General features: G+C 36.3%; 3 protein-coding genes across 8 annotated transcripts in view; 1 reads left to right on the top strand and 2 right to left on the bottom strand.

The window, feature by feature from the left end:
- Positions 1 to 1,667: 1,667 nt before the first annotated feature.
- Positions 1,668 to 26,907, bottom strand: LOC121424674. The gene is made up of 4 exons (XM_041620417.1): positions 26,587 to 26,907; positions 25,318 to 25,732; positions 4,281 to 4,460; positions 1,668 to 3,669 (listed from the first exon to the last, which is right to left on the bottom strand). Exons 2-4 carry the CDS (start codon positions 25,571 to 25,573, stop codon positions 3,380 to 3,382), a joined length of 726 nt encoding a protein of 241 aa, XP_041476351.1. The 5' UTR covers positions 25,574 to 25,732; positions 26,587 to 26,907; the 3' UTR covers positions 1,668 to 3,379.
- LOC121424672 (clarin-1-like) lies at positions 10,069 to 14,060 on the bottom strand. Its single transcript, XM_041620416.1, has 3 exons — positions 13,151 to 14,060; positions 11,293 to 11,472; positions 10,069 to 10,729 (listed from the first exon to the last, which is right to left on the bottom strand). The coding sequence occupies exons 1-3, from the start codon at positions 13,446 to 13,448 to the stop codon at positions 10,437 to 10,439; spliced, it is 771 nt and encodes a 256-aa protein (XP_041476350.1). The 5' UTR covers positions 13,449 to 14,060; the 3' UTR covers positions 10,069 to 10,436.
- Positions 16,810 to 26,984, top strand: part of LOC121424671 (bromodomain-containing protein 8-like) — a 37,890-nt gene continuing 27,715 nt past the window's right edge. For 5 of the 6 annotated variants that reach the window (XM_041620412.1, XM_041620414.1, XM_041620415.1 and 2 more), the window contains exon 1: positions 23,646 to 23,783. The gene's annotated coding sequence lies outside the window, so the exon portion shown is untranslated. Of the gene's footprint in view, positions 16,851 to 23,645; positions 23,784 to 26,984 lie in introns of those variants that run through there. The other variant, XM_041620410.1, reaches the window with a different exon arrangement.

Here is a 26,984-nt window from a genome sequence, read left to right as displayed (position 1 = left end):
GCTTCAAGCTTCAATGTATCAATGCAGTGAATCTGAAAGCCACAGTACTTCAAGTAAAAACCTGATTTGTTGCACACTATTGGCACAAAATCATCTAAAGCCAGTGTAATAATATCTAAAGTCGGATTTGCTTGGAGATGATTGACAGCATATGTGCTATACAAGAATAGAATATTAGTATTAAATAAGTGGACAAACTTAATTGCTTGGCCACAACGTGGTGTGTATACTTTTGTTATGTGCTGACCCGACATAGCGATATACACCATATTGTGCTGGTATCGAAATTGAACTGGGATAGCCAAATTCTACTTATCAATAGTTCTATGTTGGCATCAGATAACTTTATATCAGAAAGAGGAGTGCGATGGATGGTCCAATTTGGTGGACCAAAAGTAGCATTTAGATTTTTGCCATTGAAGATATACAGGTATTAATTGGATTATGGACACAGAATCACAAATCATGAGATGTTGCTACCTTTATATAGATATATTCTAGATGAACAGTCCAGTGTCTAAGTACAGGTAACTTTGCACAGGTCAAATCTGTTTGGACCACAGAAATCTGTTTAACTGAGGAGAAATTCAACCTACAAGAGGTATGTAAGAGATGTTTTTAATCATCTTGACTGAAAAACTTGCTTTGACTGTGGCAAATATTTCACTTAAGGACGATTGACTTATGCAAAGTTAACCTGTATTTGAAAGATTTTCCTTTTATTAAATTGAATATTGCATAGAAAGCTCTGTATGCAAACATGGAGGTTGGCAAATAGTTGCCTGACATTGCAACCAGACTAGTGATAGTACAAAGTTTGAAACCATACCTTTGGATGAATGAATATATTTGATCACCAAGAAAATGTCTACAAGAAGTGGAAAATATACCTCAGGAATTTTAGGGGGTTTTGTTATAAAAAGCTGTATTCATGTAATATTCTTGAGTGTATATCTGTATTATTTAAGATGTGCCAATAAATTTGAGATGAATATTGTATAGAGCAAGTGACTTATATCGTATGACAAGTACAGGATTATTTTCCAGTCATAGGCTTGTACAACTCATATCATAATAGAAATATTTTTATTATTGTTGTGTGAATGGTAATAAACCTCATAAAAAAGACATGAATTGCATTTCTTAATTTTTTAGTGGCTTTTGACTGTGTAAGGATGTTTCAAAATATTACATTCATATCCCTGGGATCCGTTGCAGAAAGAGTTGCGTTTAAACGCAAGTAAAAAAATCAGTCGCAAGTCCCAAATGCTTGATTGGTTGAAAATCAAGTTACGCTTGATTTTTAGAGTTGTGGTTGATTGCAACTCTTTCTACAATGGGCCCTGGTGTTATTTATGACCTGGGGCCCATTTCATAAAATTTTTTATAATATTGAATTTTCAATTACAGATTAAAGCCACTGATATCAATCAATTTGATTGGCTGATATTAGACTTGTTATAACAATTGAGCACTTGTTATTATAACAAGTCTTTATGAAACAGGGTCCCAGGGGCCTGACGTTGCAGGGGGTATCAAGTGTTGAACCTGAATGCATGCATTTGATTGGTGGAAAAATCTCTGATTTTTATGGAATTGTGTTCGATGTTTGATTGCAACTCTTTCTGCTATGAGCCTTAGTACAGCTATCAACAACAACAAAATAAGTAGTGAATAGGTTTTAATTTCCATTTATTAAGCATTAAACTATACTCTTATTAAACAGATTTCTCACACAGATCAATTCAGCAAATGACACTATACAATGTTCTCTTTTTATTCTTGGACAGAAAATCAGCATATAAATGGTCAAGAAGTTACCCTGGGTAAATAATATATATGTAAATGATTACCATTATCTTATATATAATTTCCTTCCATTTTGCTCTTTTTCTTTTGAGAGAGACAACACTTCAGCTATATGCTATTAGTTATCTTCTCCCCACCACCTGGCAAGATGATTTTATAAAATGTTTACATGAACCCTAATCAAATGATTGGCTGAAATCTGTCATGTGACCAGTCATTTATTTTAGCTATAACAGGAAAATGTGCTAATGACCAGTGCTATTGACCAGTCATGGTTTTAAGATGAGGATGGTTTATCAGATACCATGGACCCACATCACTGTCTTATAAAACATAATACACAACATTAGAATAATTACACACACTTATTACTAACGCAGTTCCATAAATCATTTATTCAGGATAGTGGGAGTAACCTTACCCTCATATTTTTGTGTCAATATTTTGTACACTTAAATTGTGTGTAGCAATCATGCATTGTAACTTTTTTCAGTTATTTGTGATGGAACTTTCGCTTGGTTATTGTCCATTACGCTGTCATTATTAGAAAGGCACGTATTAGAATCCATACTGGATGTCCAAACTAATTTCCTACCACTTCTCTCATAATGAATGCATTTAATTCAGCCACTATTGGCCTTGCCAATTTCAATAATTGTTGCAACTCATGCAATCTTCGCCCTACAGCTTCGAGATACTTAATACAAAGTACAAACAACTTTCCCCTATTTTTTTAACATGGAAATGTACAATATTTATCATTTAGCATGATCCATTGATCCACCAATTATTCCAATAAACATGACAATACCCAAACTTTGACAAATTTATCCAGAACTGTCCAGGACAGTCTCTGGATGTTATAGCAGGGGTGCCAGTCTTCGCAGCTTTTGCTTCATTTCAGGCCCTGCTAACTTCCCATTTCATACCTGCTTACTTCCCATTTCATACCTGCTTTTCTTTAGGCACATGGTACCCGTTCGTGTGTAACGCCCGGTGTTTAGAGCCTTGTTTGTATGTTAGATATCAGATATAATTTGTCTAAATGATCTAAGTTGGACTAAGTTATCGGGGAGCGACTCTGAAAGAATATAGAGAATCACCAAAACGAGAAAGTAAAAGTTTTTTTGTTATAAACTTCACGATATTCAGCACAATTTTTTTCTGAGTATAATAATTATAAAAATTTAAATGGTTCTTGCTATAACAGTCATTGAAACCATTGTAACTGTGTCGGCCTGTTGACTGTGATAAACTCAAGTTGTGGTTGTAAAAAAATGTTAAGATTCTCCAAAATGTTAATAATTGGAACAAAAAATCGTGGGCAATTTCTGGATAGTATACGAAGCTCAATGTCACAAGTTTGATACTGGACCATTTGATCGATCAGGAAAGTGTTTCACCAAACATTTGTGTTTTGACAAGCTTTCAGATCTTACCTCTTTCCTCGAAGAATTTGATTGGCTGAGACGCACTTCCTATGGTAACTGTTTCCTAAAACATACTCTTTCAAATAATAACATTGGAGAAGTTCCTTCATGATGACTCCACCGGGAGGAGGCAGAATGATCTAATACATTATCCCATCTTTAAGCTCAATGGGTGGTTCGACGTTGATATCGGCTGTTCGACGTCGTTTGAGAAACTTTGGGGGCTCGTCGATAAGCTGGGTGATGTAGACGAGGAGGAGGTTGACGAGGAAGAGGACATCGCAGACGACGAGAAACCAAAATGAGTAGCCCAGGATGGCACGATGAGTGGAGAACCTGTCTTCACGGTCCGCTTCGCTTAGACATTCGAATTTCAGCTCGTTGGCGTAGAGGACAGCGAAGATGCTAGTCGAAATTAGGCCAGAGAACACTGAAAACAAAACCAAAAAATTGTATTACCTAACATCAGCGGCGTACCTAAAATTTTCCAAAAGGGGAGCAAATTTTTTTGACCATATTTCATCCGCGAAAATTTGATAAGCAAATAAAAAAGGGTCTCTAAGTTCAAAAGAGGGGGCATACGTCTATTTTCTCGTCGGGGGGGGCAGGGTTACGACTCCTGTATGAGTTGTGACTCGTCAGGGGAGCAGTCTGCCCCCTGCCCCCCCCCCCTTAGGTACGCTAGTGCCTGACATATTGATAGCAATGTGGACTAAATTCAATTTCAAGTGATTTTGATATAACATCTTACGAGCCTTTGCCTTTTGACTCCACCTTTGTCTTTGAACTTGAAACGTTTAGTTATTTTGAAGATATTTTATAAGAAAGAGGGGTGAAATGGGGTGCGGCTGCGGGAGAGATGGAGAAGTGTGGAAATAAAGGAGATTAGAGGAGATAATGGTTTGGACAGGCAATGTTCCATGATGAATTTCGGAGGTAGATGGAGGAAGGTTTGTTGAAAGGGTGGGGAGGAGAAAGGAATAAGGAATACAGGCAGATGTATTTTTTTGCAGGGGGACTTTGTAAAAACTTGAGACTTACATCCAATACCATTCCATAAGAAGAGTCCTGGTCGTCCATGTATGGTTTCTATTGGAACCATCTTGGCATTGATGACTCCGAAGAACAGAGACACGCCAGCGAAGATCACGGTTGATACCATGAAGACGAGGGATACGATCACGTAGCTTGTTTCGAATACACCATCGTACTCCTGGAAAACTGGATGGAAGACATGGAAGATGAAAACAAGAGGGGATTCAGAGATGGGTCTTGGCAGGTTTATAGGACAACGGACCTGCCACGAACCATGTTGTTCGTGATATTTGCATGGCATCGTCGATCGTTCTGTGGGCTTTGAGGAAAAAATGCAGAAATTTAATTTGAATGCATAGGCCTAAACAAAAGACCACACGTATTCAATCAATCTTATCATTTTGATGTGCCAAAAGTTGAGCATTCTTTAATTGATTGTTTGTTTCAAAATAGAATATTATTTCTCTGTTTAAAAAAAAATCCTTATTCCTTTATTTGCTTCTGTATTTCTGGTAGACTTGAACGTCACATGTTGCTTTTGCATGAGGTAAGGATTATCGAACAGGATGGAAAGCTTATTCGGGGAGTGTGATGTGCTCAATCTTCAAGCCATCACTGACTCGTTGAATTCCGTTTAATTTTTGCGGATCAGGTAAGATAGAAACTAAGTTATGCTCTATTTCTAACTGACAACATTTGGAAATCATTTCATCTAATAGAGCAATTTATCAGATTTCATATTATATTTGTATTTGATGATAGGCCTGATATAGGCAATGTTGATCACTCCTGTACCATAAAACACCATACAAAAGAAATGTTGCTGGTATAATGCCCTTCCATCTTCGCCCCCCCCCCCCCACCCCCATGTACCCTTTCTCTCATCACACCCCCTATCTCTTTCCTCTTAATATTTTTCTCGATCCCCTTCTCGTCTAGCATCGGTTCCCTTTCTTATGTTGAATTTAAACGATATATTTTTTATAATTCTCTCAGTAACATTTTCACTGATCTTATTTTCATTGATTTAATCGCAAAATGGTCTTTTGGTATTTCATTGTCCCTTTGATTGATTGATTGATTGATTGCAAATATACCTGTTTTCCTTTCTCTGAATGAGGTGCAAACTTACAAAGTATTTTAAAAAGAAGAAAGAAAAAACATCTATATGGCCTTTACTTTTTACTTTTTTGGCCCCTAACTAGTGGTCTTAAAGCTTGTGTATAGTTTTGGTAAATCCACCAAAATGCACCTATCACTATTCCAATTCATTGCTAGCTAATATGAATGGATATGCCCTATAACAGTTATGATGTGGAGGATATGAAATGAAAATGTGTTTTACAGGATAAATTTTGCGATTTTACATGGAAATTTAACTTGATCGGGTCACCCGATCAAATTAAAATATCTGTGTGTTTTTGTCTTTCAATTAAATCCTATTCCAAATCATGGAATGAGCTGAAACTTTCAAGATATGTTCTTTGTCTGTAACTTTTGGATATCTAATCACTAAATTTATAAGATAAGTGCTTGAATGCCCATTTTTTAAATTTAAAACAAGCATCGCCGAGGGAGGGCGCTATATATCCAAGATCAAGGCCCTATATAGGGCCTTGTCCAAGATTTGAATATTTGAAATTTTCTCAGAGAAGTGCAGTTGGAAAAATATCTAATGGTCTCTACGCTTCAGTAAGACTGTCATATTAGATGATATTCGATTATCAATCACATTATTGACCCTTTACCAAAGCTATACACAGGCTTTAACTGTTAGTAATGGTAAAACATCAGTATAGGGCCTTTCTAGATTCGACTTCATTATACAGAGCTAAATTCGTAACGGATCAGTTGTGTACTACATTAAACAGGGGATTCAGATACACTTCATTGCCTCTGTTCATGGTTTGTTCTTGGAACTCCCTTGTTTGTTCAAGGCAGACAAGGGCGTCGATCCATTTTTCAGATGGGGGAGGGGCAAAATCATTAACGTTCCAAAGGCGCTCGATCGTACAAAACACCCACACACACACACATATATATATACATATATATATATATATATATATATATATATATATATATATATATGTAGATGACTTATGAGACACAGACACCTATCTCACCAACAAATTGATGCGAGCGCGAAGCGCGAGGATGATTTTTTTTAAGTATACTGACAGGAAAAGCGTGCCTGTTTAGGACTGTTTGTAGTAACTCATGAAGAGGATACATATCTCATTACACAGATAGTACGAGTGCCGAGAGTGAGCTGAAATTTCTTTATATTCTGACCTGAAAACTTGATAGGTCCTATTCTAAGCATTTTTGGTACCAATGATTAAGATTTGTATCTAAAAGAAGAATATATGCGAGCGCGAAGCGCAAGATGAAAATGTTTATATTTCGATTTTAAAAACTGACAGTTTAATGGACGTTTTTGATAAAGAACAAGATTTATATCCAAGAAAAGATGATTGCAAATCGAAGCAGGAGTTCTTTTGAGGCTTATAACTGAAAACGGGACATTTACATTCACCTATTTAATCATAAAAAGTATGGGTTTTGCTACAGAAATGATGCGAGCGCGAAGCGAGAGCTGAAAATTTTTATATTCCAATCTGAAAAGCGGACATTTTGAGCACGATTTTAAATAAAGAACGAGTTGTGTATTTCAATCTCGCTTGTTGAACATTACAATCTTGTTTTTTTTAATGCATATCCGGAATTATTGGGGGCAAAATGATATGTTTGCCCCCCAAATATTTTCATTGGTGGGGCGATCGCCCCCTGCCCCAGGATCGACGCCTCTGAAGGCAGATGAGTATCGCACTCTTAAGAAGATAATAATATGATATGATGAAGATTGTGGTGTCACATAAAGAATACGAATCCTGGACCATCCCGTCTGAAACAACAACAGCACGAATATATTTCTTTTAAACAGAGTCGAATCGTTTAGGTGTTAAAAAATAAAACCGAAGAAAACTGCATTAAAGAATTCAATGAATGTAAAGGAAAAAATAATATTGAAAAAATTTGGGGAGTCACTTGCCTCCATTTGAATACTATTTCCGTTTCTATGATATATTCTGTTCTTTTAATGTAATTAAATTTCCCTGTCCATAACCCCCCCCCCCAAAAAAAAAAAGACTTTTGATATTATCACTACTGGAATTTTACAAACGGTAAGCCTATTTTTTTTAATCTATCTGATGTGGAATTATCCGTTCGCATAATTTAAACTCCAAAAGGGTTCTGATGTTATCCATGAATAAAGAGAACAACTTTTATACAAACTTTGGGTTTCTTTTATGTGTCCGTGGTATATAACTTCTCTTATCGACCGTATCATTAGATACCAGTCATTAGCACGGTACCATCGCCTCGTATCTCATGCATCCATTGATTGCAATCAGTATGAACTAAAGGTTTTCTTTCACAGCTCAGCGGGCCCAAGTTTCACTCTCTTTTCAGCCGCTTTGTGCGAACAAATAACAACCTTTTAAGAATGGGCAAATAACTAAATACATGGGAGTAATATATATTGATTGTCGTATAAGCCAACAGTCTGGATTAGAATGGTGTGTAATTAATGGCTAGCGGCAATACTGCCATGGGCAAAATGATAAGATGATATAGGCCTATGGTATAAATATTAATGAAGGACGTGAAAAGGGCAATAAAAACCTCAGAAACATCAAATAACTTGAAGTCATTTTGAAGTCAAATCCGTTATGAACTTAATTATATTAGACCCCTATTATAGCTTTGAATTATTGGAAAAGGAGATAATCACCACTTTCGTCCTTTGAATTTTATCACCATCGCATATTACTACAAGTTTTACATCATAGACATCATCCCACACGTACACCAATTTTTTTTATGTGATCCCTCAATATTGCGAGTTTTTAAGTTATATAATATTCTAGTTATTCTCAACTGTATATTTATAGTGGTAATTTCTTTCGCATTACAGTGCAAATATGTAATTGTTAGACACAATTATATAGAGCAATTTGTAAACAAACGCAATTCAACCAAGTAAGGCTGTTAAAATGTACAATAGTATCACTTGAATCAAATTAATTTCAACGTATTTATAATCTTCTACATCCTTTCAAAATAATGCACTAATGACAAATATTACTTGTATTATCGTATAAATTTTATTTACAGCACGGTTTTACAACAGTTAAAGGTTCTATCCCAAAACATGAGCCCTTTAAATGTGTAAATGGTATAGTTACATTGATTAATAACGGTGATATTTTATCTATATTATTTCGTGTGTTTTCGTGCATACAACGGCCACTTTTAACAAAAAATATGAATAATTGAACCAGTCCCGAAACAAATTTTTTTAAGCCTTTAAGATTTTGATTATTTTAATCCTTAACTCTGCTTCATTTATATATTTTGTAAAGAGAAAATAATCACGATAGAATTTGATAGGAATATGTTGAACTTGTTAGTTGTGACATAAAAATAAAATAATTATAATCTCGATTATATTTACTCTTAAACAACTATATAAAAAAAAAGGTACTGCGAGGGCTGCAGTCTTACTTTAGTAATTCTGTCCAATTTATCACTGACAATAATTGTGTGAACTACACAGTACTACACTGTGTACAGTACCCGCAGCCAGAGCAATAGAAAATGCATAAACAATCCTTATACTGTTTGTTATCTTAGATATCTAAGCATGGACAAGATTAAGGCTAATAGGTAATGATAACGAATATAATGGCTAAGTTAAGATGTAATCAGGCTAGCTTGCATCTCAATACTTACTAAAGAAGCATTGCATTTAGTACTGTGTTTTATATACGTGAATGAAAATAAAGTTAGATAAAATGTCATACAATTTCGAATATAATTCAGTCTATATAAGCAGCAACATTCGAGAAAAGTGTCAATTCGAATAATATAGTCTCTTACATAATCAAAATAATACATACATGACATTAATCCACGTGAATATGAACTAAGAAATTTGCCCTGTATGTTTACTAATAGACTGATAAACAATAATGTTTTTATGTGTGAGTTGATAAATTTATTTTACAATTTCTAATTTTCAAATTGGTCATCTAATTATCCACATTCAATATCATTTCCAAGACAACCATCTCAAACTCTCTTCAGCCCAATATAAAATGAAAATGTCCCTCCTACTCCAATTTCCTGAGTTAAATTAAATTTAAGAAGCCGTTTGATTCCTTTTTACATGCGTATTATTATTATTATTATTATTTGTTTGGCGTCACCTGTGCCTGGGAGGCGAAAAGCGAACTGAATCACTATGACCCGCAGGTCTCTCCTCCCGATATAACTGACTGGGGGGAATGCAGGTGGACCACTACACCGGGGTTTCCCCCTACTCTTATACGAATAGTGCAGTGGGTTCTTAACGTGCAAAGGTGGTGACTCTCCTCTACACGGGGCCTCCATTTAACGTCCTATCCGAGGGACGGAGTGTTTTCCATTGTAACATAGCCTGCATCTATGAAACATGGGAGAGACGTTTACACACAACGCACTGGCTTCAGTCATCCGCCCGGGGTGGACTCGAACCCACGATCTTTGGTTCGACGGGCAGACGCGTTACCGACTGAGCCAACAATGTTATCATTTATGGATTCAATCATCTATTGCTCTTCATATAGATCTAAAAACATTACAAACCCCTTCCCTCCATCTTAGGATTTGGTCATTATGTGAAACAATGTTATCCTGTATGACATGTAGACATTAAAAACCCACTAATGTCCATTTTTATGCAACGTCGGGGCACACAACATCGCTCTCGATGATATCAGGGACATTTCACTTCTACAACGCACGAAGGACTCAAGAACATATTGTCAAATTTCCCTTCATGACAATGAACAACCAATAAGTCTTTGTCGAAAACTAGTGAATCAAAACAGCATTTTCATCCCGCACTCTTGATAAAGCGACGCGTTTGCCATTTTTCGTCACCTCCGGAACATACGACCAAAGTGCTGTTCAATTTCGACAAAGACCTCCGAGATGTTCATTGTCATTTGGCAGGCGGGTATTTTCAATAGATTTACTGTGTTCTTGAATCCGTCATGCGCTTTGCAAGCATATTCGACTTGCATCAACGAAGAATTCAGTCACTTTTTGTTATCAGTACATGATGCCCAGTCCGATGTCGCCTCCCTTCCCGCTCACATTCATTTTCTTCTTCTTGCTGCTGAGGAGGTGCGGGTTCTCCACCAGCTGGGCGAGGAAGACGAGAAGGATGTTGACACAGAAGATGATGAAGGTTGCGACAACGAGCCAGAAGGAGAATCCGAAGTCGACCCGACTGGTGTTAAAGTTATGAGGAGGTTGTCGATCGGTACGGTTGAGCACTTGAAAGCGGATTTGAGTGATGTAGATGACTAGATAGACGATGATGGATATCGCACTGCACAGAACTAAATAATGTAAACAAACAAATAAACACAAAGATCACAAACATGGTTAAAGGATTTCAAAGATTTGATTCGTTGTATTCTTTATACTGAACCCCCACATGGATTAGTTGAAATCGTTGAAATTGAGGGGTGTGGATGAAGGATAGGGGGTATACACAAAGACCAATTTGAGGGAGAGTAAGGCCCGGAGGGAGCTGGGGAAGAGGAAACCAAGCTTTATTACGAGATGCGTTCATACCATAATATGCCTCCTTCAAACGTATTGGGAAGGAAAATTGGCATAATGGTCAATGTCGGCTAGAATGATTTCTCCCACCCCCATCCCCAATAACAAAAACAACAAAAATCTCACAATAACAGAAATACCAGCTTTGCTCTGCGTCTGGAACTACATCCATTCCATCCAGCATTTTATTTCATCTTTATTATTTTTAGGGGGGTTACAAGTCACTAAAAACACCCCCCCCCCTTCCCTAGCTCCCATAGACATATTATTCTGGAGTGGAGATAAATGAGAATGAAAAAAAAATCCACCAAAAGATATAAGGGTATAATAAACAAACCTCCTATCAGATTCCAGATGTAGAGGCCGATTGGTCCGTGTAAGGTATCTATGGGAACGGTCAAGATGTTGACGAGTCCGAAGATGGTTGAGATGAGAGCGAAGATGGCAGCAGGGATGAGGAAGATGATGACAACGATCACCATACTCGTGTTGTAGACTGTAGCGTGTTCGCTGAAAACTGGTGAAAATATATATATAAAGTTTTATAACTGGAGTCCCAGAGAGAAAGCAGACAGAAAACTAAATTTTGTAAAACAAAAACATCGCAGGGAATGGCTATAATAATGTAAAAGGGATCGTCATCACATTATTATTTAATATGTATCCATAAATTGTTGTTGATCATTTGTTTTATGATGAGAGTTAGGAAAAGAATAAAACAAATTAATATCAAACAGACCATTAAAACACTAAAATAATGTCAGTGATTATTTCATTTAAAAAAAGTGCCCGCAACTGCCACATCAATGGTTATTTTCTACACAACTCAAGTCAACACACACACACGTACACATTGAAATTTACAGTTTCAACAATAATAAGCGGTTAATATCGGGGATGCAAAAATTTGATCCACCACTTGCTCGAAATATTCGGCCACTTTAACTTGTGATTTAACGTATAATTTGTCATGCATTATTTCAATTTGTGCCCATGCCCATAACCCCTGCCATGTACGATTTCTAGTAAGGGGGGGGGTGGGGGTTGTAGATCCATGGTTTATTATAGTTAGCCCAGCAGACTCTGTCTCCACTTCTTTCTAGATGGCCGCAACGTCACACTGTATGCTGCCAGAGCACAATTGAGGCATGAATACAAAGGCGACGGCAACTTTTTTGTTATTTTCACTTTGGGGCATTATGATCCCAAGGTTTCACAAGCCACTATATTGACACTTGAGTAGCGCCATTGTTAAAGCATTTATTATTACGAGTGTGTATGCCAACATACCATAGAATACAATGGAGGCTACAGTTTGGAAAGGGTGGAAACGAAACGAAAACTCAAGTGGAACAAGTCAAGAGAAACTTTGAAAAAAAATACAAGATTTTTTGACCAACGATCAATCAACTTTAACTGTCAAGGACCCTAATGATAGAAAGAGTTTGGTGTGACAGATGACCTTAACAAATATAGGCTATCATCATGTCTACTTTAGACATCTATTATTTTTCCTACCTTAGTGTTTTCAAAAGAATATTTTTAGGCCTATATATATAACACAGTGTTATGTACAATGTGGATAATACAACCGATACAATATTTCACAAGACCAAACGTTCGTTACTTTCACAGTTAAATGGCATTTGAAGTATTTTTTCCATAGCAAGAAATTGTGAGATGATTTTCTTTTCTTTCATAAATATTGCCCCTTTTCCTTGATGTACAGTGCGTATTATAGGCATGTAGTACATCACATAATCATGCATGTTTTGAGGATGTTTTTTTTTTTTAAATAATGAACATAAATATCGAAACGAAAAAATGAGAAATTCAATGGAATTCAACTATTTCCCACCTATTGAGTAAATTAACATACAATATCAGTACAATCAGATCGACAGAAATATGCATTAAAAATTCTATTTAGAAGAAATTGAAATGAGTTGAAATCAAAGTGGGTATGCATCGAGATAAACGAAAGGAGTACCGAAAAAGTAGACTTTGAGGCAAAGAACTAACAGGAGGATCGAATTTATTGATCCAACTTGTAATAGACAGAGAAACACCCTTTTTCCTCACCACTCTGCCTATCATTACCCCTAAGCCCGATTGTGTGATAACTTGTTAAAATCAATAAGGTTTATCTCTTGATAAACTAAATCGGCGATTAAAGTAGATTGAATTTAACTTACTTGAAAAGCATTCGTATTTTCGTCCTCCCAGTCCATAATTGAATTTCTTGCATCCATAGAAGAGTCCAAAGAAGGATACGCCATTGAACGCCCCAGGATCATCGTCTTCGATGGGATTCGAACCCAGAAACCCCCTTAGAGGTTGTGAGGTATTGAAGATAGTGATATCACGAGTAAGATAAGCCCTAACCCAGCTGGTTGTACCGAGAGCAATCCCCAATAAGATCATGCAGGCAATACTTCCACAAGTCACCAAGAAGAATAGGGTAGCTCTTCGCTTTAATATCGATTGACACATTTTGATGAAAATTTTTACTACAGAACATAAAAATCCACTTCAGTATATAATGAAACTGACCCACTAAAAGTATACTGCGTTATTACTTCCGCATAAGTGTAGTTCACCTGCTATCCGGCGCGAAATGTTTGCAAATTTGACACCACAAGTTCGAGATCTGTCCAACTTCAGGCTGCATAGGTTTCAACTCTTTATTGAAGAATATTAATTCTATCTGGTAGTAGATTTTCAGATTAATAATGTATATACTCAGTCCTTATTAGAGATCCGGTTGTCTCATGTTCAAATTAAAGCACTGGAAATGTCGACATAAACATAATTTCATATTCGTAAAATGGATTGAAGTGTGTCCAGTTTTAGAGTTGGGTATTTTGCGCGTATCGGGGTCGACGTTGCACTCTTTTAGGATTTTTTTTTATATCAATCCTTTCAGACTGCACCTTCCTCGTCCAAGATAATCACACTCAAATGCTGAATAATGATGGAGGCATATAAAATACTTCATCTAACAATCTGATCACAACTCTCGATGAAGAACTTGACAAAATTAATATCAAAGATAGATCCATAACGCATACTGTGCCTACGGGCAGGTAAACGAATAAAGGGAGTAGGCGTGCGAACAGAAAAAAAGTTGGACAATAAAAGTTATTGGACTGTGGCGGTTTTATGACCGTGAAGGAATTAAGACTCTTCCATTCTTGGCATGGGGTGTGATAGGATAATTGAAGGTTAAAAAATCGTTCAATAACTTTTATGCCAGGGGGGGGGGGCACTTCCATTCACGAGTGGATACCATGCGCGACCATGGGGTCTCGAAAAGCACCCTAAACACGTAATTTCCATATTCTAAAAATGCACCCCTTAACAAGTATTGGCGTGTGAAACCCTATCCTTTACAAGTATTGGAAACAAAACGATATTCTTGGCAAATATTCCCTGAAATGAACCCCTAAACAAGTACAGGAATGTTTTATTATTACGGGTCCTTCGGTCGTCGGCTTTACCTTATTTAGTTTAGTACGACCTCACCTAGCTTCTACACCTCGCGCAAATCGGACTCTAAACACGAAGTGTTGGGGCAAAAAGGACATCCTTTATTATAAAACATTTTCATTTTCTTTTATCATCCCAACAAATTCCATCCTAAACACGTAATTTTCCAAGCGAAGTAGATACCCTTTTTTCATTATTTTTGTGTTTTTGACACCCTTATCACGTTACGTACGTAACGTGCCCTATCGTGAAAAAGACATCCTTTTTACGTGTTTTTTGGTCGCGCATGGTATCCACTCGTCAATGTAAGTGCCCCCCCCCCCGGGCTTTTATGTTGGTTTCTAATTAGATATAGAATTCTCTCAGATCATGAATCCCACCTAGGATGACGCCAGTGTACTACGTGGGAGAGGGAGGGAGGGGGGGGGGCGATTGATCACAAGTGGTATAATAGGCCGTACTTGTTATTACACTATTTTTTTATTTATTCTTTCTACCTTTTATCTCACTCGGTCCCTTTCTTCATTTTCACCTCAAGTTTTTCTTCTTTACTACTTGATAAATGAAAATAGGCTTTGGTGGCAATTCGCAGCCCCTGCTCACATAGCTATATGACTCACACTCTACCACTGCTTGGCGTAATCCTGTCCAAGCAGTGGGGTTGGGGGTGATAGTATATTATTGACCTGGAAAAAAATGGGGGACACCCCCACATCTGCAGGGCTATATGTACGGGGGTATCATATCGTGTACATAATCCTTTTTTATCTTTCCGTAAGAAGCTAGACCTCTTACGATTTTTATTTTCAACGGTAATGAATTTGTTGTGTTTTAAACTTCTGAACTAAAGTTAATACAAAAAATGCGAGCGAGCGAAGCGAGCTAGCAAATTTTCAGTACAGTAGTTGGAAGACATGATGAAAAAAAAATGTTTTTCATTAGGTGCATTAATTGGATAATGAGCATTATGATAGCGAGCGAGCAACTTTTCAGCATGTAGAAAAAAATAATAATTTTGCCCCAAAACCACTTTCAAGTGGTACAGGGGTATATAACTGCGATGTTTTTATGGCTATATTTTAATGGATTTGTTGTGACATAAACTACTGGATTACAGTTAGTATCCAAAATGCGAGAGAGCGAGCAAATTTTCCATAGTTGGAAGACAGAAGGATTACCAAATCATCTTTCAAGAGAGTGTAATTATGGGAGAAAATTCGGGGTAATTAGCGTATAGTTAGCGAGCCTTACAGAAGTTGCTTCAGTCGTTTAAAATAATAAGGATTGATTACAGGGGACGATAAGGGTATATTATGACTTTAGAAGAATGAAAACAAAAAAATATATAAAAAGAGCAAATAGGGATTAAACAGTCTAGTTTTGATCAATGAAAACTGATTAATTTGCTCACTGGTTAAAGGTGAGATGAGAATGAAATCAAAAATGGAATCATGATTATCGGAATGGGGGTGCCATAATTTATGAAATGATCATAGGCATTATGACAGGCCATACTATGAAACTTCCAAAAACGTTGAAATATCACAATGTTGCATATGAAAATGAAAGATTTTCGTATAATAATTTGTGATTATATTGGGAGATGATGCAACATTCAATTTTTTTAAAGAAAAATTCGTTTTTTAAATACTTTTATTACTTTTACTATAAATGTGTCTCAAAGTCCCCTATACTATAAATGGATAAAATGGTACAGATGAGTGCCCTTACTCTTATTTTGAAGAATACTGTAAGCAAAATATTTTTGTACCACTTATGCCCGCTTCCACCAGATAGATGACCCCCCCCCCCCCATATTTACGAAACGGTGTATTTAAAGAATGTTTTGATTCGTTTATGATAAAGCTATATCACATTAAAATTTCATTGGAATCAAATATTTATTCATTAAAGAAAGAAAGAAAGAAAGAAAGAAAGAAAGTTCGAGGAGCCCGCGTTAGTCAGGGGCCGCGGAAGCGGGTGCTGGGGAGGGGCGCTTTAGCCCCCCCCCCCCATTTTTTCCAAAATCATGTACAAAAATGTAAAAATTACCATACAAATTACAATTGTGATTTTTTGCATGGTCAGAACCCCCCCCCCCCCCCCCCTTTTGAAAACCGTTCCGCGGCCCGGCCCTGCTGGTAGCTCTGCTGGGCTAACCCTTCACTCGAGTTAAGGGTCTGAATGTGCAGCTTACTCATGCCATGTGTTACCGAAGGCTCTCTCGCTCAGTATTGACAATGACAATGACATTTTAACAGCAAGTTTTGTATGTGCTAGTCTTTGCGTGAAGGCACACTTGTTGATAACTACCTATACCGCGCGCGCGCTATGCTAGCGAGCGATCAGATTCAACGACAGAGACAGAGTCAGAGATAATGGCGGCCCCCATTCACACAGTATATGGTAAATATATTGCTATTAGCCTATTACTATTTTTTCATTTAATTTTGATAAAATGTGTTTTCAAGATATTAAAAAGATTTCTATGGACGTTGATAAAAAATGAATGGTATTTCCTTTACAATTTCTGTGAAACCAACCAAGGAACTAACGTTGGTTCTTGTCTTCAGTCCCATATGAATACTTTTAAGTTTGTAAGTTGGCAGTTCAGTGTCAATCGTTAGCTTGGTTGGCAGTTTGGAACTTTTGTGATTTTAAGTTTTGTATTAGTATTAGAATGGTGTTGAAAATCTGGAAATTAATGTCATATCACTGACTAGACCAAAAAAAGCTTCAGACTGTTTTAACTTTTATTGGTTGTGTCGCGCTAGCGCTCTGCTGAACTCCGCGTGGCGAAGAATTATTACAGAGTCAGCGTCAGACCACTCACACAACATGCGAGGTTAGTAATACTAACCTCGCACAACGCATGTGGTTTCATAGTGGACTTTGACGTTTTCATTCATCACACGAATGTGAGGGAATGAAAAACGCCAAACGTTTCAGTATTTCTCCACTATCGTATTATTATTTTAATAATTTAAGTTTGTTTTAAAAATGAATTGGAAATTGTTTATAAAAGTGTTTTTATCGCTTACCTCCAAGTCTCAACCAGGATACTCCGTTCGATCCGTCCTTAATACTGCGGTGGAAAGTACGCAAACAACAAGCAAAAAGCAATTTTTCGTATCGAACATTCTCAATTCAAGTCGTCAGCGCATAATAGGAAATTGTACCAAAAATCAACAGGTTGCATCTCATGTATATACTTATTGGTAAAGTACGCCATCTTTTGACAAGATGATGATGAAAGTGGATTGAACGAGCAAGAAAATAATGCTGATCGCCTAGAATGCAGCTAGCTTGCAAGACCGTAAACAAAGGTACGGTAGGCACTTAAGAACCAAGTTTGAAAGGACACTCGTAAAATTACATCACTGTCGCGATGAATATTCATTAGATCGTGGTCGTGCGTGTTCAATACAAACTCTCTGCATGCATGCACTCAGTGTGAATATTCATTAGATCGTGGTCGTGCGTGTTCAATACAAACTCTCTGCATGCATGCACTCAGTGTGTATTGAACACGCACGACCACGATCTAATGAATATTCATCGGAGAGAGTGACATAATTTTACGAGTATCCTTTCAAACTTGGTTCTTAAGTGCCTACCGGCTTGGTGAATAATATCGCGCGCCCTCTTTAGGCAAAAATTGATAACCACGCTGAGCAGAAGTTATCTACGTGAAGATCACGAAAAATGCTCTTATTTTATTTTAAAAAACAGCAAAGAGAATTCAACGAATGATCCATATGGTTCGGTAAGTGTTATAGAACAAGTAGAATTCTTAGCTATGATGTAAAGTCATAGTTATTTTTGTAAAAAGGGTGTGAAAGATTCGCGTGCACCAGGTGCATATGAATCCTTCATACACGAGACGATTTGAAACCATGAGTGGCGTCAAACAGAGACAGAGAGACCACTCATTCAATGAACAAGGTTATGATCACTCGCACATTGTACGAGGTTAGTATGTACTAACCTCGTACTACAATAGACCGTGTTTGACCCTGTATTTCGAAGTAGTTGGCAAACATCGCTTCATTGCTGAAGTAATATTTGACGAAACTCCTTCTCGCTACGCACCGGGGCTCTTGCGGGTAAGTAGCAATGAAGGCAACAAATAGGAAATTATTTTAAAATCATAATCATTAAAAAAAAGCAAATTTCGCTTACGTCGGCCTCGAAAGTGACTTCGCTTGTCTCTTCCACGGAAATACAAGGAAGCCCGTTGGTGGCGCTAATAATTTCACAACCTTGATTCAGCTCCTCGGTAATTTTATAGCTGTATCTAAATTCTTTGAATGGCAATCCTTATAATTAATTTACTAATTATGGGCATCAATGAATGAAATACCTTCAAAAACATAATTAAAGATTATTATTGGTGATGATAACACTTATTTGCAATGAATTTAAAAAGATGACTAATAAAAAAAATGAAAATAATATACGGTACGTGCCTGAAAAGAAACCAGCAGCTTTAACGAACGTTAAAAGAAATAAATATTTGAATTTGACTTTTTTCCATTTTAAGAAAACAAACGTTAACTAGAATTTTAATTCATCACGAGGACGAATTAGGTGATCTGTCTCTGATTCTCATCAATCATGAATACAATCTACATGTAATGTGATCATCATGATGAAAACTAACTCTGTCATTCTGAAAAGAATGTGTTGATAACTTGAAAATCGAGAAAAGGGAAAGTTATGTGACAGATATGCAATATTTTAACTTTTATACTGAAACGGCCGGGCGTTGGTTATATGATTGAATGACAATATCCAAGCACCTTACCGACTTAAGGCATGTAGACAAATCCAAGTAGAAATCCTCCAATATAATGTTCCAATTATTGTACGATCCTAATATTTGACACAAAAGTTGTGACAAAACCACACAGATGTTATAAGAAAACTGACTTGGCTAGCACAAACGTTCTTTTGGATTTTTCTCTTGGTGAATAACAGAAAAAACGGTAGTACAAAACTTGTATATGAGATGAGGTGGAAGATACAATGTAGGCTATGACGTTTGCTCCAAGTGAGATAGAAACCCACAAAAGTATTAAGTTGACGACGTTCACAAAACTCATGTTTACTCGAGAAGAAAACTTTGATAAATGTATCAGAAAGGAAAGTTGTAGTTTTCATCCGTCTTGTGATGTAAAAAAAAAGCAGAGATAGGGCAGAGAGAGAGGGGAAAAGAGAGAGAGCTAGGTAAGATATCAGAGACTTCATAGTGAGTCACAGGTCAAAGGTGAGTGTGCTGTTTACGATCAATACTGACCACTTTTGACAGGTTTATTGCCAAGCTCTCTACACATAAGCAAATTAAGAGGATCTCTAATCCAATTTTGCAAGTAAAATAAAAGGATTATCCAGGCATCTGATCGAAAAATAAATGCAACACTTCTGATAGCTTAGAATCTCAGCTACAACATACTCAAAGCTCAAAGAAATTCGTTTAAATAAAATAGTGATATGGCTTGTGAAACAGAGAAATGTAGAATCCGGTTTTGAGAAAAAGTCATTTCCCATAGAGATTGCACACAAAATGAGCGAAAATGACATGCCTCTATAACTTGCAGTTTTTCAGGATGATCAGTTCCTTTAAAAGTGAATAAAGGCATCAAATTAGAAAGAGTATGTCCTCAGCTACAACATATTGAAAACTGAGCGAAAATTGACCAATATTTACAGAGTTAAAGTCAAATTTGCATAATTATAATGACGTCATAAGTAGCAAAATGGGAATTTTGAGTTCCGACGCCATTTTGATGACGTCATGATAAAATTTCAGGTCAAATGCGACATGAAATCACATCTCCCATCCATACTCTATTCGAATATGAAAAAAAAAAGGGGGTCAACGGACTACTTTAAAAGCTATAATGAATTTTGTATAGGCATGTTTTTGCACATATATTGTCTATGGTTAGTGCGCGCGCGCGCGCGTGCTGTAAACTTTGATGGAGGCCAATTCCTTTATTACTTGTCGTAGAAGGTTGATCAAGGTATCAAATTGTTCAGAATTATATTATCGGTGCATTGATAAAAAAAAATGGCAATCCTATGTTTTATAGTGCCGTTACGCGCGAGAACGCGCGCGTAACCGTGCGCGCGTGCAAATTTTTGAAATGCTTAAAATGACCTGATTCGTACTCTGTTTTGGTCAAAAAGTGATTTTGAGCATTTTAAAATTTTGACGCGCGCGTACGCGTACGTCGTGACCTTTACATGACCTTTGATGACATGGGCAGTTGACCCTTGACCTGAATTTAATGTGATGTAAATATTGTTAATTTTTGATAATTGATAATGAAGATATGATTGATAATGTGATTTTACAAAATGGCGTCTAGATGACGTCATGATGACCTTTTGACCTTGAACTTGTTTCATACAGATGACATGATAAGTCCCCATACCTGATGATATTTTGAAGAAAGTTGATGATGTAGATTTTGAGATTTTACGCTAACAAGAAAAGGGTGGAAAAATAAAAAAGAATAAATAAAAAAGAAAATTCGTACGAAATTAATAGTTGATCTGTCGATTGACAGATCACCTAATAATATAATATATACTATGGCGAAAATAGTCAAATTGACTGGTTGCTAAATAAAAATAAGAACCCCCCCGTCAATAATACGTATACGGTATCCCAAAGTCTATATGTAAATGAAAAGATTTGACACTTCACGGACTTTGCGTAATGCCTTGCGTCGATTTGCGTGTAGAAGTAGTGTAGGTGCCTAGTCTTTCCCTTGTCATGTCTTTGATATGAATATAAATCGCGCTCCCTCTTTAGGCGAAAATTGATATCCGTGCTGAGCAGATTTCATCTCCGTAAAATCTTCACTAAAGATCAAGAAAATATACATGTTTTTTAAAAGAAACTTCAAGGAGAAGTCACGGAAGGATCTAAATGATTCGGTAAGTGTCATTGCAGAATGTGATATATGAAATTTTAAGTAATATTTTATGTGGGCAAAAGCCCAGCAAACTAACTGTGTCGTGTGAGTCGCGTGCATACGACTGATATTCCTTCGCACGCGAGATGCTTTGAACCCATGGGTGGGTTATGATATAACCTTGTTCTCAGTTACATCTCCATGTGTGGCAAAATAAGGGTGGTAATTTTGGGCTTATTTTCTCCTTTTCTATGGGACAAATGCTTGATTTTCTTACACTGTCAGTTTTCATCACAACTATTCATCATATAATCATATAACTTGGCTCTAGTTAATATCTTATGTAAATTTTTTTTATTATTATTTTTTTCTAAAAGTGATTGGTTAACATTCGTTTGACTTTTTAAAAATCTGAGCTAGAACTAGAAGGTCACATTTGTCACCTGTGTCTGTGATATGTTACAAAAATGAAGCCCAGAAAAAATTGTGTTCAAAAATAATTATTTAGTGCTTCAAAAATTGAAATATCAAGTGACCGGAAACACGATCTTAATTTTATCCCATACACGTATGTGTACTATTTAGTCGTCTATAAGACACCCATTTACAAAATCAGGGTTTGCCTTGTAGTTTTAGCTTGTCATTCTCAATAATGGTCGTTTTCAGGATTTATTAGTTCTAATACATGCCCTTGAACACATGTTTCATCTTGGTTTGAGAATTTTTTAAATCGGCTGCTCACAAAGTTAAACAATACCTTTAATTAAAAATAGAGATTGAAAAATGAAAATTTTCTTGCCATATTACTTTCCACCAATAGAGGGCGTACACAAAAATATGCCCAAAATTCAAGTTTTTGAGCGCTGTGGTGAATATAAAAATTATTCCCACTAATGAAAAATAAATTGCAACTGTATGGAAATTTTAAATATTTTTTCAAGTGTGTGCCCAATACAGCATTGGTATACCATAGTCCTACCTTTAGATTCTCCAGAGGCAGAATGGTAGCAGTGAACAAGTGACAGAGACCACTCGTAGTACCGGAGTCCTAGTACCAATGAGGTCCAAACATTACATGAATGGACCTCATAGGCGACATAAGTGATAAAACCGGTTAGACATTGCCGTTTCTATTTTCATCCAAGGACTTTGGAAAATGTACGCCTTAATACAAATTGGATGGTAACAGTTTTGGTATAAATTAGTTCTAAACATCATAAGTAAACTTTTAAGTCGTTTAAGATTTAATGGATTGAGGTTAAACTTACATTTTCAGTATTTTTTCTTGAATTCTTGGTGGGCGTTCCAAACGCTGTGAGGACTGATCAACTCCGATGTGATTCGCGTACTGGTCAGCTGATCGGTCAGGTGATCGGTTGGTTATCTTTTTGTCAGACGTTCATAATTTATATTACAATATATCAATCTTCCGTACCTGTATCTTGATTTCAAAGCATCAGTATTGCAGAGAAAAGTCATTATAGATTGGAATCAGTGGCAGATCCCGGGGGGGGGGGGGGTGAGCATTTCTGGCCCGTTCCAACTTTTGAGATTCATAGTCATTATTTGGATGTAAAAAAAAAATATGTCATTCATACAAAGTTATGTGCCCCCCACCTCCCTTATGAGAATCACAGCAATATTTGTAATGGGGATATTTCGTTTTGAAAGTCTATGAAATTAGCCACCTGTCAGAGCCCGAGAGACAAGTGTACAGAAAAATCACTCTGAGTGTGACATCCCCGAGGGGAATTTAGTACAAGAGGTGCCAGGATGTAATACAGAAATGCTATGCAGAGAGAGAAAGATGATTTTACAATTTATCATGAACTCTTAAATCATGATGTAAGATGATTTTACAATATTTTTACAAAGCAACTCAAATCAAACAAATAGGAATCATATGTACAAATCTTTACTTTCCCTGTATAAAAAACAGTATGAATGAATAACTATCATGAACTCTTAGATCATGATGTAAGATTGCAAACAGTGAGTTATTGAATGATATTTTCACTATTTCTCATTTATTTTATCACGATGTTCCATCAAGTGAGTAGCTGGAAAGTAATTTGGGTGGCTACATGTAGCTCAGCTCTGCACGCACTGCACGCCTATACAATAATACACACAACACCCAGGCATTGAGTGTACTGTAGTGGGGTCTGGTCTGGTATGTCGACCCCGTCCATGCAGCGATCCCCTTGCGTCTTTTTCTTCTTTCCTTTTGTCTTTGACTCCATTTTTGTATTCTCTGTATCATTTCCACTTATAGCTCATTCCACAGAACAATCTTGAATCAAACGTACTTTTCTTCTCGGCCTTCCAAGTTGTATTCTATATTTAATTACGCTAGAGGTCACCGTCACACATACAAATGCAATTCGCAAGTGAGTTAAAGACAGCAAGAAAGGTATGTGGTACGGTAGCTCTTTGAAAAATGTAAATCTTAGTGTTTGGGGGGGGGGTTGTAAGGTTGCTATTAAGGTAAATATCTCAATATTTGGAATGGTCTTCTTAATTCAACTTTAAAAGGGGTGAATTACCAAGTTTTCAAGTAGAGTCATTTCACCTGTTTTTTCACCGATATCACTACACTAGACTGGCGATTGTTAAATTAAGACAATTTTTTTTGTATACTCTTTTTTTGTCAAATACATTTTTTTCCGTTTCTTGGAATACCTATAAATTATAAATGATAAATTTACCCCAAAATAAGTCGCTATTTCAGTTTATTTTAGATTATGTATGCCCTGAAATTGCTTTCTTGTTGGAATGAAATAAAAAGCAGTGTGTTGAGTTTGACGATTTTACAGGAACTCATCATTTAAATCCACTTTATAGGTTGGTTTGAAAAAGTCAGGATAATTTTTTTTTCAAGGCATCATTCTGATATCCAGTCACTAAATTTGTAAGATGAATATTCAAAGTTTACTTTTAAAAAGGGCATACCAATAGAGGCGCTAGCAGGGCTGGGCGCTATAGAATTAATGGCTGAGAAAAAAATCCAATTGCCACTAAACTTACACATGGAAGTATAATTCTTTCAGTACACAAGACATTTTAGACTGCACATTCAGACCAACTTGAGTGAAGCAGACTAACAGGTCCATATGTCCTTTAAAAGTGTTTAGTCAAACTAAATGAAATTTTGTTAGATGATTATTATATTCTAAATGATGCTAGTATGAATAATGTGTGTCTTAGTCAAGGTCAAAGGTCATTTGACAAAGTGTCATCATAACTAATGAAGTATATGGACCCTGTCTGTGAAACTTGGATATACATGTAAGGGTAATCAAGTATTACTAAACATCCTGATAGAGTTTCAGGTCTCATGACCAAGGTCAAAGGTCATTTAGGGTCAATGAACTTTGGCCATGTTGGGGCATTTGTAGAATTGCCATCATAAGTTTGAAAGTTTATGGATCTAGCTTAATACGAAACCTAGACATTAGTGTAAAATGATACTAGATTAACATTGTGTGTCTTAGTCAAGGTCAAGGGTCATTTAACAAAATGTCATTATAACTGAGGAAGTATATGGACCCAATTCATGAAACTTGGACATAAGAGTAATTAAGTATTACTGAACATCCAGCAAGTTTCTGGTCACATGGCCAAGGTCAAGGTCATTTAGGGTCAATGAAACAAGTATTTTAATGTTGTTTTTTGTGAATAGTTATTCAGTAGTTGTTTTTCAAAGTCATCACTGCTGCTATATTGAAACGCGTAATACAGGTGAGACTAGCAGAGGCATTCCACTTGTTAGATTGGTATGGATGCCAATTCATACATGTATAATTCCATGCAGTGTATGTTGGTATTATACGGGTATTTACATCATTCAGTATGATGAGAATTCACCCCCCCCAACCCCATTCACTTCATCAAATTTGTTGATAAAGTTTAATATACACAATATGACTTCAAGCTCAATATCTTACCAAGAAAAGATTGTCTATCCCGTGCTCCATACCCATAGTTGAATTGTTTGTGCCCGTATATGACCCCAAATGTGACGAGTCCCGAGAAAGGGTCATTTGGTGGATCCTTCACATCATCAGGTGCACCAGTGGCATTTCTGATGGCTGTACACACGGACCAGTTCGGTGAGAAGAGCGATGTCAACGAAAATGCTAAAATGACCAGTGAAGACGACGATGCCACCACGTAGAGAGTTACTATACTTTTTTTAACCATTGTTGTTTCAGGTTTTTCAGTTCATAGGGCTGTCAAAGCCTCTAACTACCGTTCTCTGTAATGTTGCGTTTTTTTAATGCTCAAGACATGTTATATTCTGCTACTTATTAGAGTCCTGCAGCTCTCGATTAAAAGTAGATTTTAGATCCCAGGTTGTAACTGCAATAAAATGGGAGAGGAAGGGAAACAAACATTAGTGTGAGAAAAACTTGCATGTTCGAAATATCAAAAGGATTATGCAAAACTGCAAATGAATCTAAAGGGAGTCGGATTACATTTTACATGTAGTGATAAAAAGACTTAAAAATTTGGAAAACTTGCAGACAAGCAAGGAAAGTTATCAAGGAAATAGAGTCCGGATTTGCAGGAGAAATCTTCAGATTGAAAAGATTGCACCTTGACTTTTTACTAAAGTACTTTCTTTCTTGTGCTCAGATTGGGAGTTACATAAAAAAAAATTTAAGTCATGTCAGACCCATGATTGCTCAAAAAATCATGATTTCATGTGCAAATCAAAAGAATCCTGCCTCTATACTCTAATCAAAGTTCATGAATATATCATTTTTTTACTTACAGTATGATTAAAATGTATTCATTTTATGAGTTTCTTTAATATCAGAATATGTCACAGATGATGTCCATTTGATTAAAAGCAAAAACTAACAAACAGAGTAATTAAGTATTAAATCATATGTAGTACTTGTTTCATTTTAATTTTTCTCAAATTAGAGAAGCACCAAATTTCATAACTATGAACATATTACATGTGCCCTTGTAACTTTCTTAAATATTTGCATTGTAAAGTAGGCCCATCTATTAGCACAGAAACATGCTATATTGTAAGCCAGTCAATCATTAACATAAACCTTTATCCAAGCATTCTACAACAACAATTTAAGCGTTACACCTGTTATAACAGATTAAATCATTCTTTTTATGCATGGTGTGCACAAATTTTTAACGCTTTATCCACTTACATGTAACATAAAATTGAAGACTGAATAATAACTTACCTTACAGAATGAAGAAATTACAGGTTTATAAAATGATAAAGACATGTTCCATAGCTAGTATTCCCCTTTCCATCACATTAAAGTGACATTTCCCCCAGTTTGTAGAGCACGATTCTTTTCCTTGAAAGAATGATTAGAGATTAGGAATTGTGTTCAATTTTTTTAATTGCTTGGGTGTGATATTCAATATGGCATGGACTTTAGCACAATGGGAATGGGTGTTTGCAAAAGACTTTGCCCCCTTGTTTGATTATCATATGTTTAATCAATGGAGTAAACATGAAATGGAAAGCACCTTGCTTGTAATAGGAATACTGTAGAGAAGATATGAATCCTGGCTGCCCTCTATTATGTATTCAGTATACATTCCTTCACATTCCATTTTAATATCAGGTGAT

This window comes from Lytechinus variegatus, chromosome 12 (assembly GCF_018143015.1).
Source record: "Lytechinus variegatus isolate NC3 chromosome 12, Lvar_3.0, whole genome shotgun sequence".
NCBI classification, from domain to species: domain Eukaryota; kingdom Metazoa; phylum Echinodermata; class Echinoidea; order Temnopleuroida; family Toxopneustidae; genus Lytechinus; species Lytechinus variegatus.
The sequence above is the reverse complement of the archived record's forward strand: the minus strand, read 5'-3'. Positions and strand labels throughout refer to the sequence as shown.

Excerpts from the sequence above, each read along its gene's own strand:
- LOC121424674 (XM_041620417.1), bottom strand. The coding sequence starts at position 25,573 with ATGGTTAAAAAAAGTATAGTAACTCTCTACGTGGTGGCATCGTCGTCT. Across the intron at positions 4,461-25,317 it reads GGATAGACAATCTTTTCTTG|TTTTCCAGGAGTACGATGGT; the intron begins GTAAGATATTGA and ends TCTTCCATCCAG. Across the intron at positions 3,670-4,280 it reads CTTATGGAATGGTATTGGAT|TGTTCTCTGGCCTAATTTCG; the intron begins GTAAGTCTCAAG and ends TTTTGTTTTCAG.
- LOC121424672 (XM_041620416.1), bottom strand. The coding sequence starts at position 13,448 with ATGTGTCAATCGATATTAAAGCGAAGAGCTACCCTATTCTTCTTGGTG. Across the intron at positions 11,473-13,150 it reads AAAATACGAATGCTTTTCAA|TTTTCAGCGAACACGCTACA; the intron begins GTAAGTTAAATT and ends TATTTTCACCAG. Across the intron at positions 10,730-11,292 it reads CATCTGGAATCTGATAGGAG|TTCTGTGCAGTGCGATATCC; the intron begins GTTTGTTTATTA and ends TACATTATTTAG.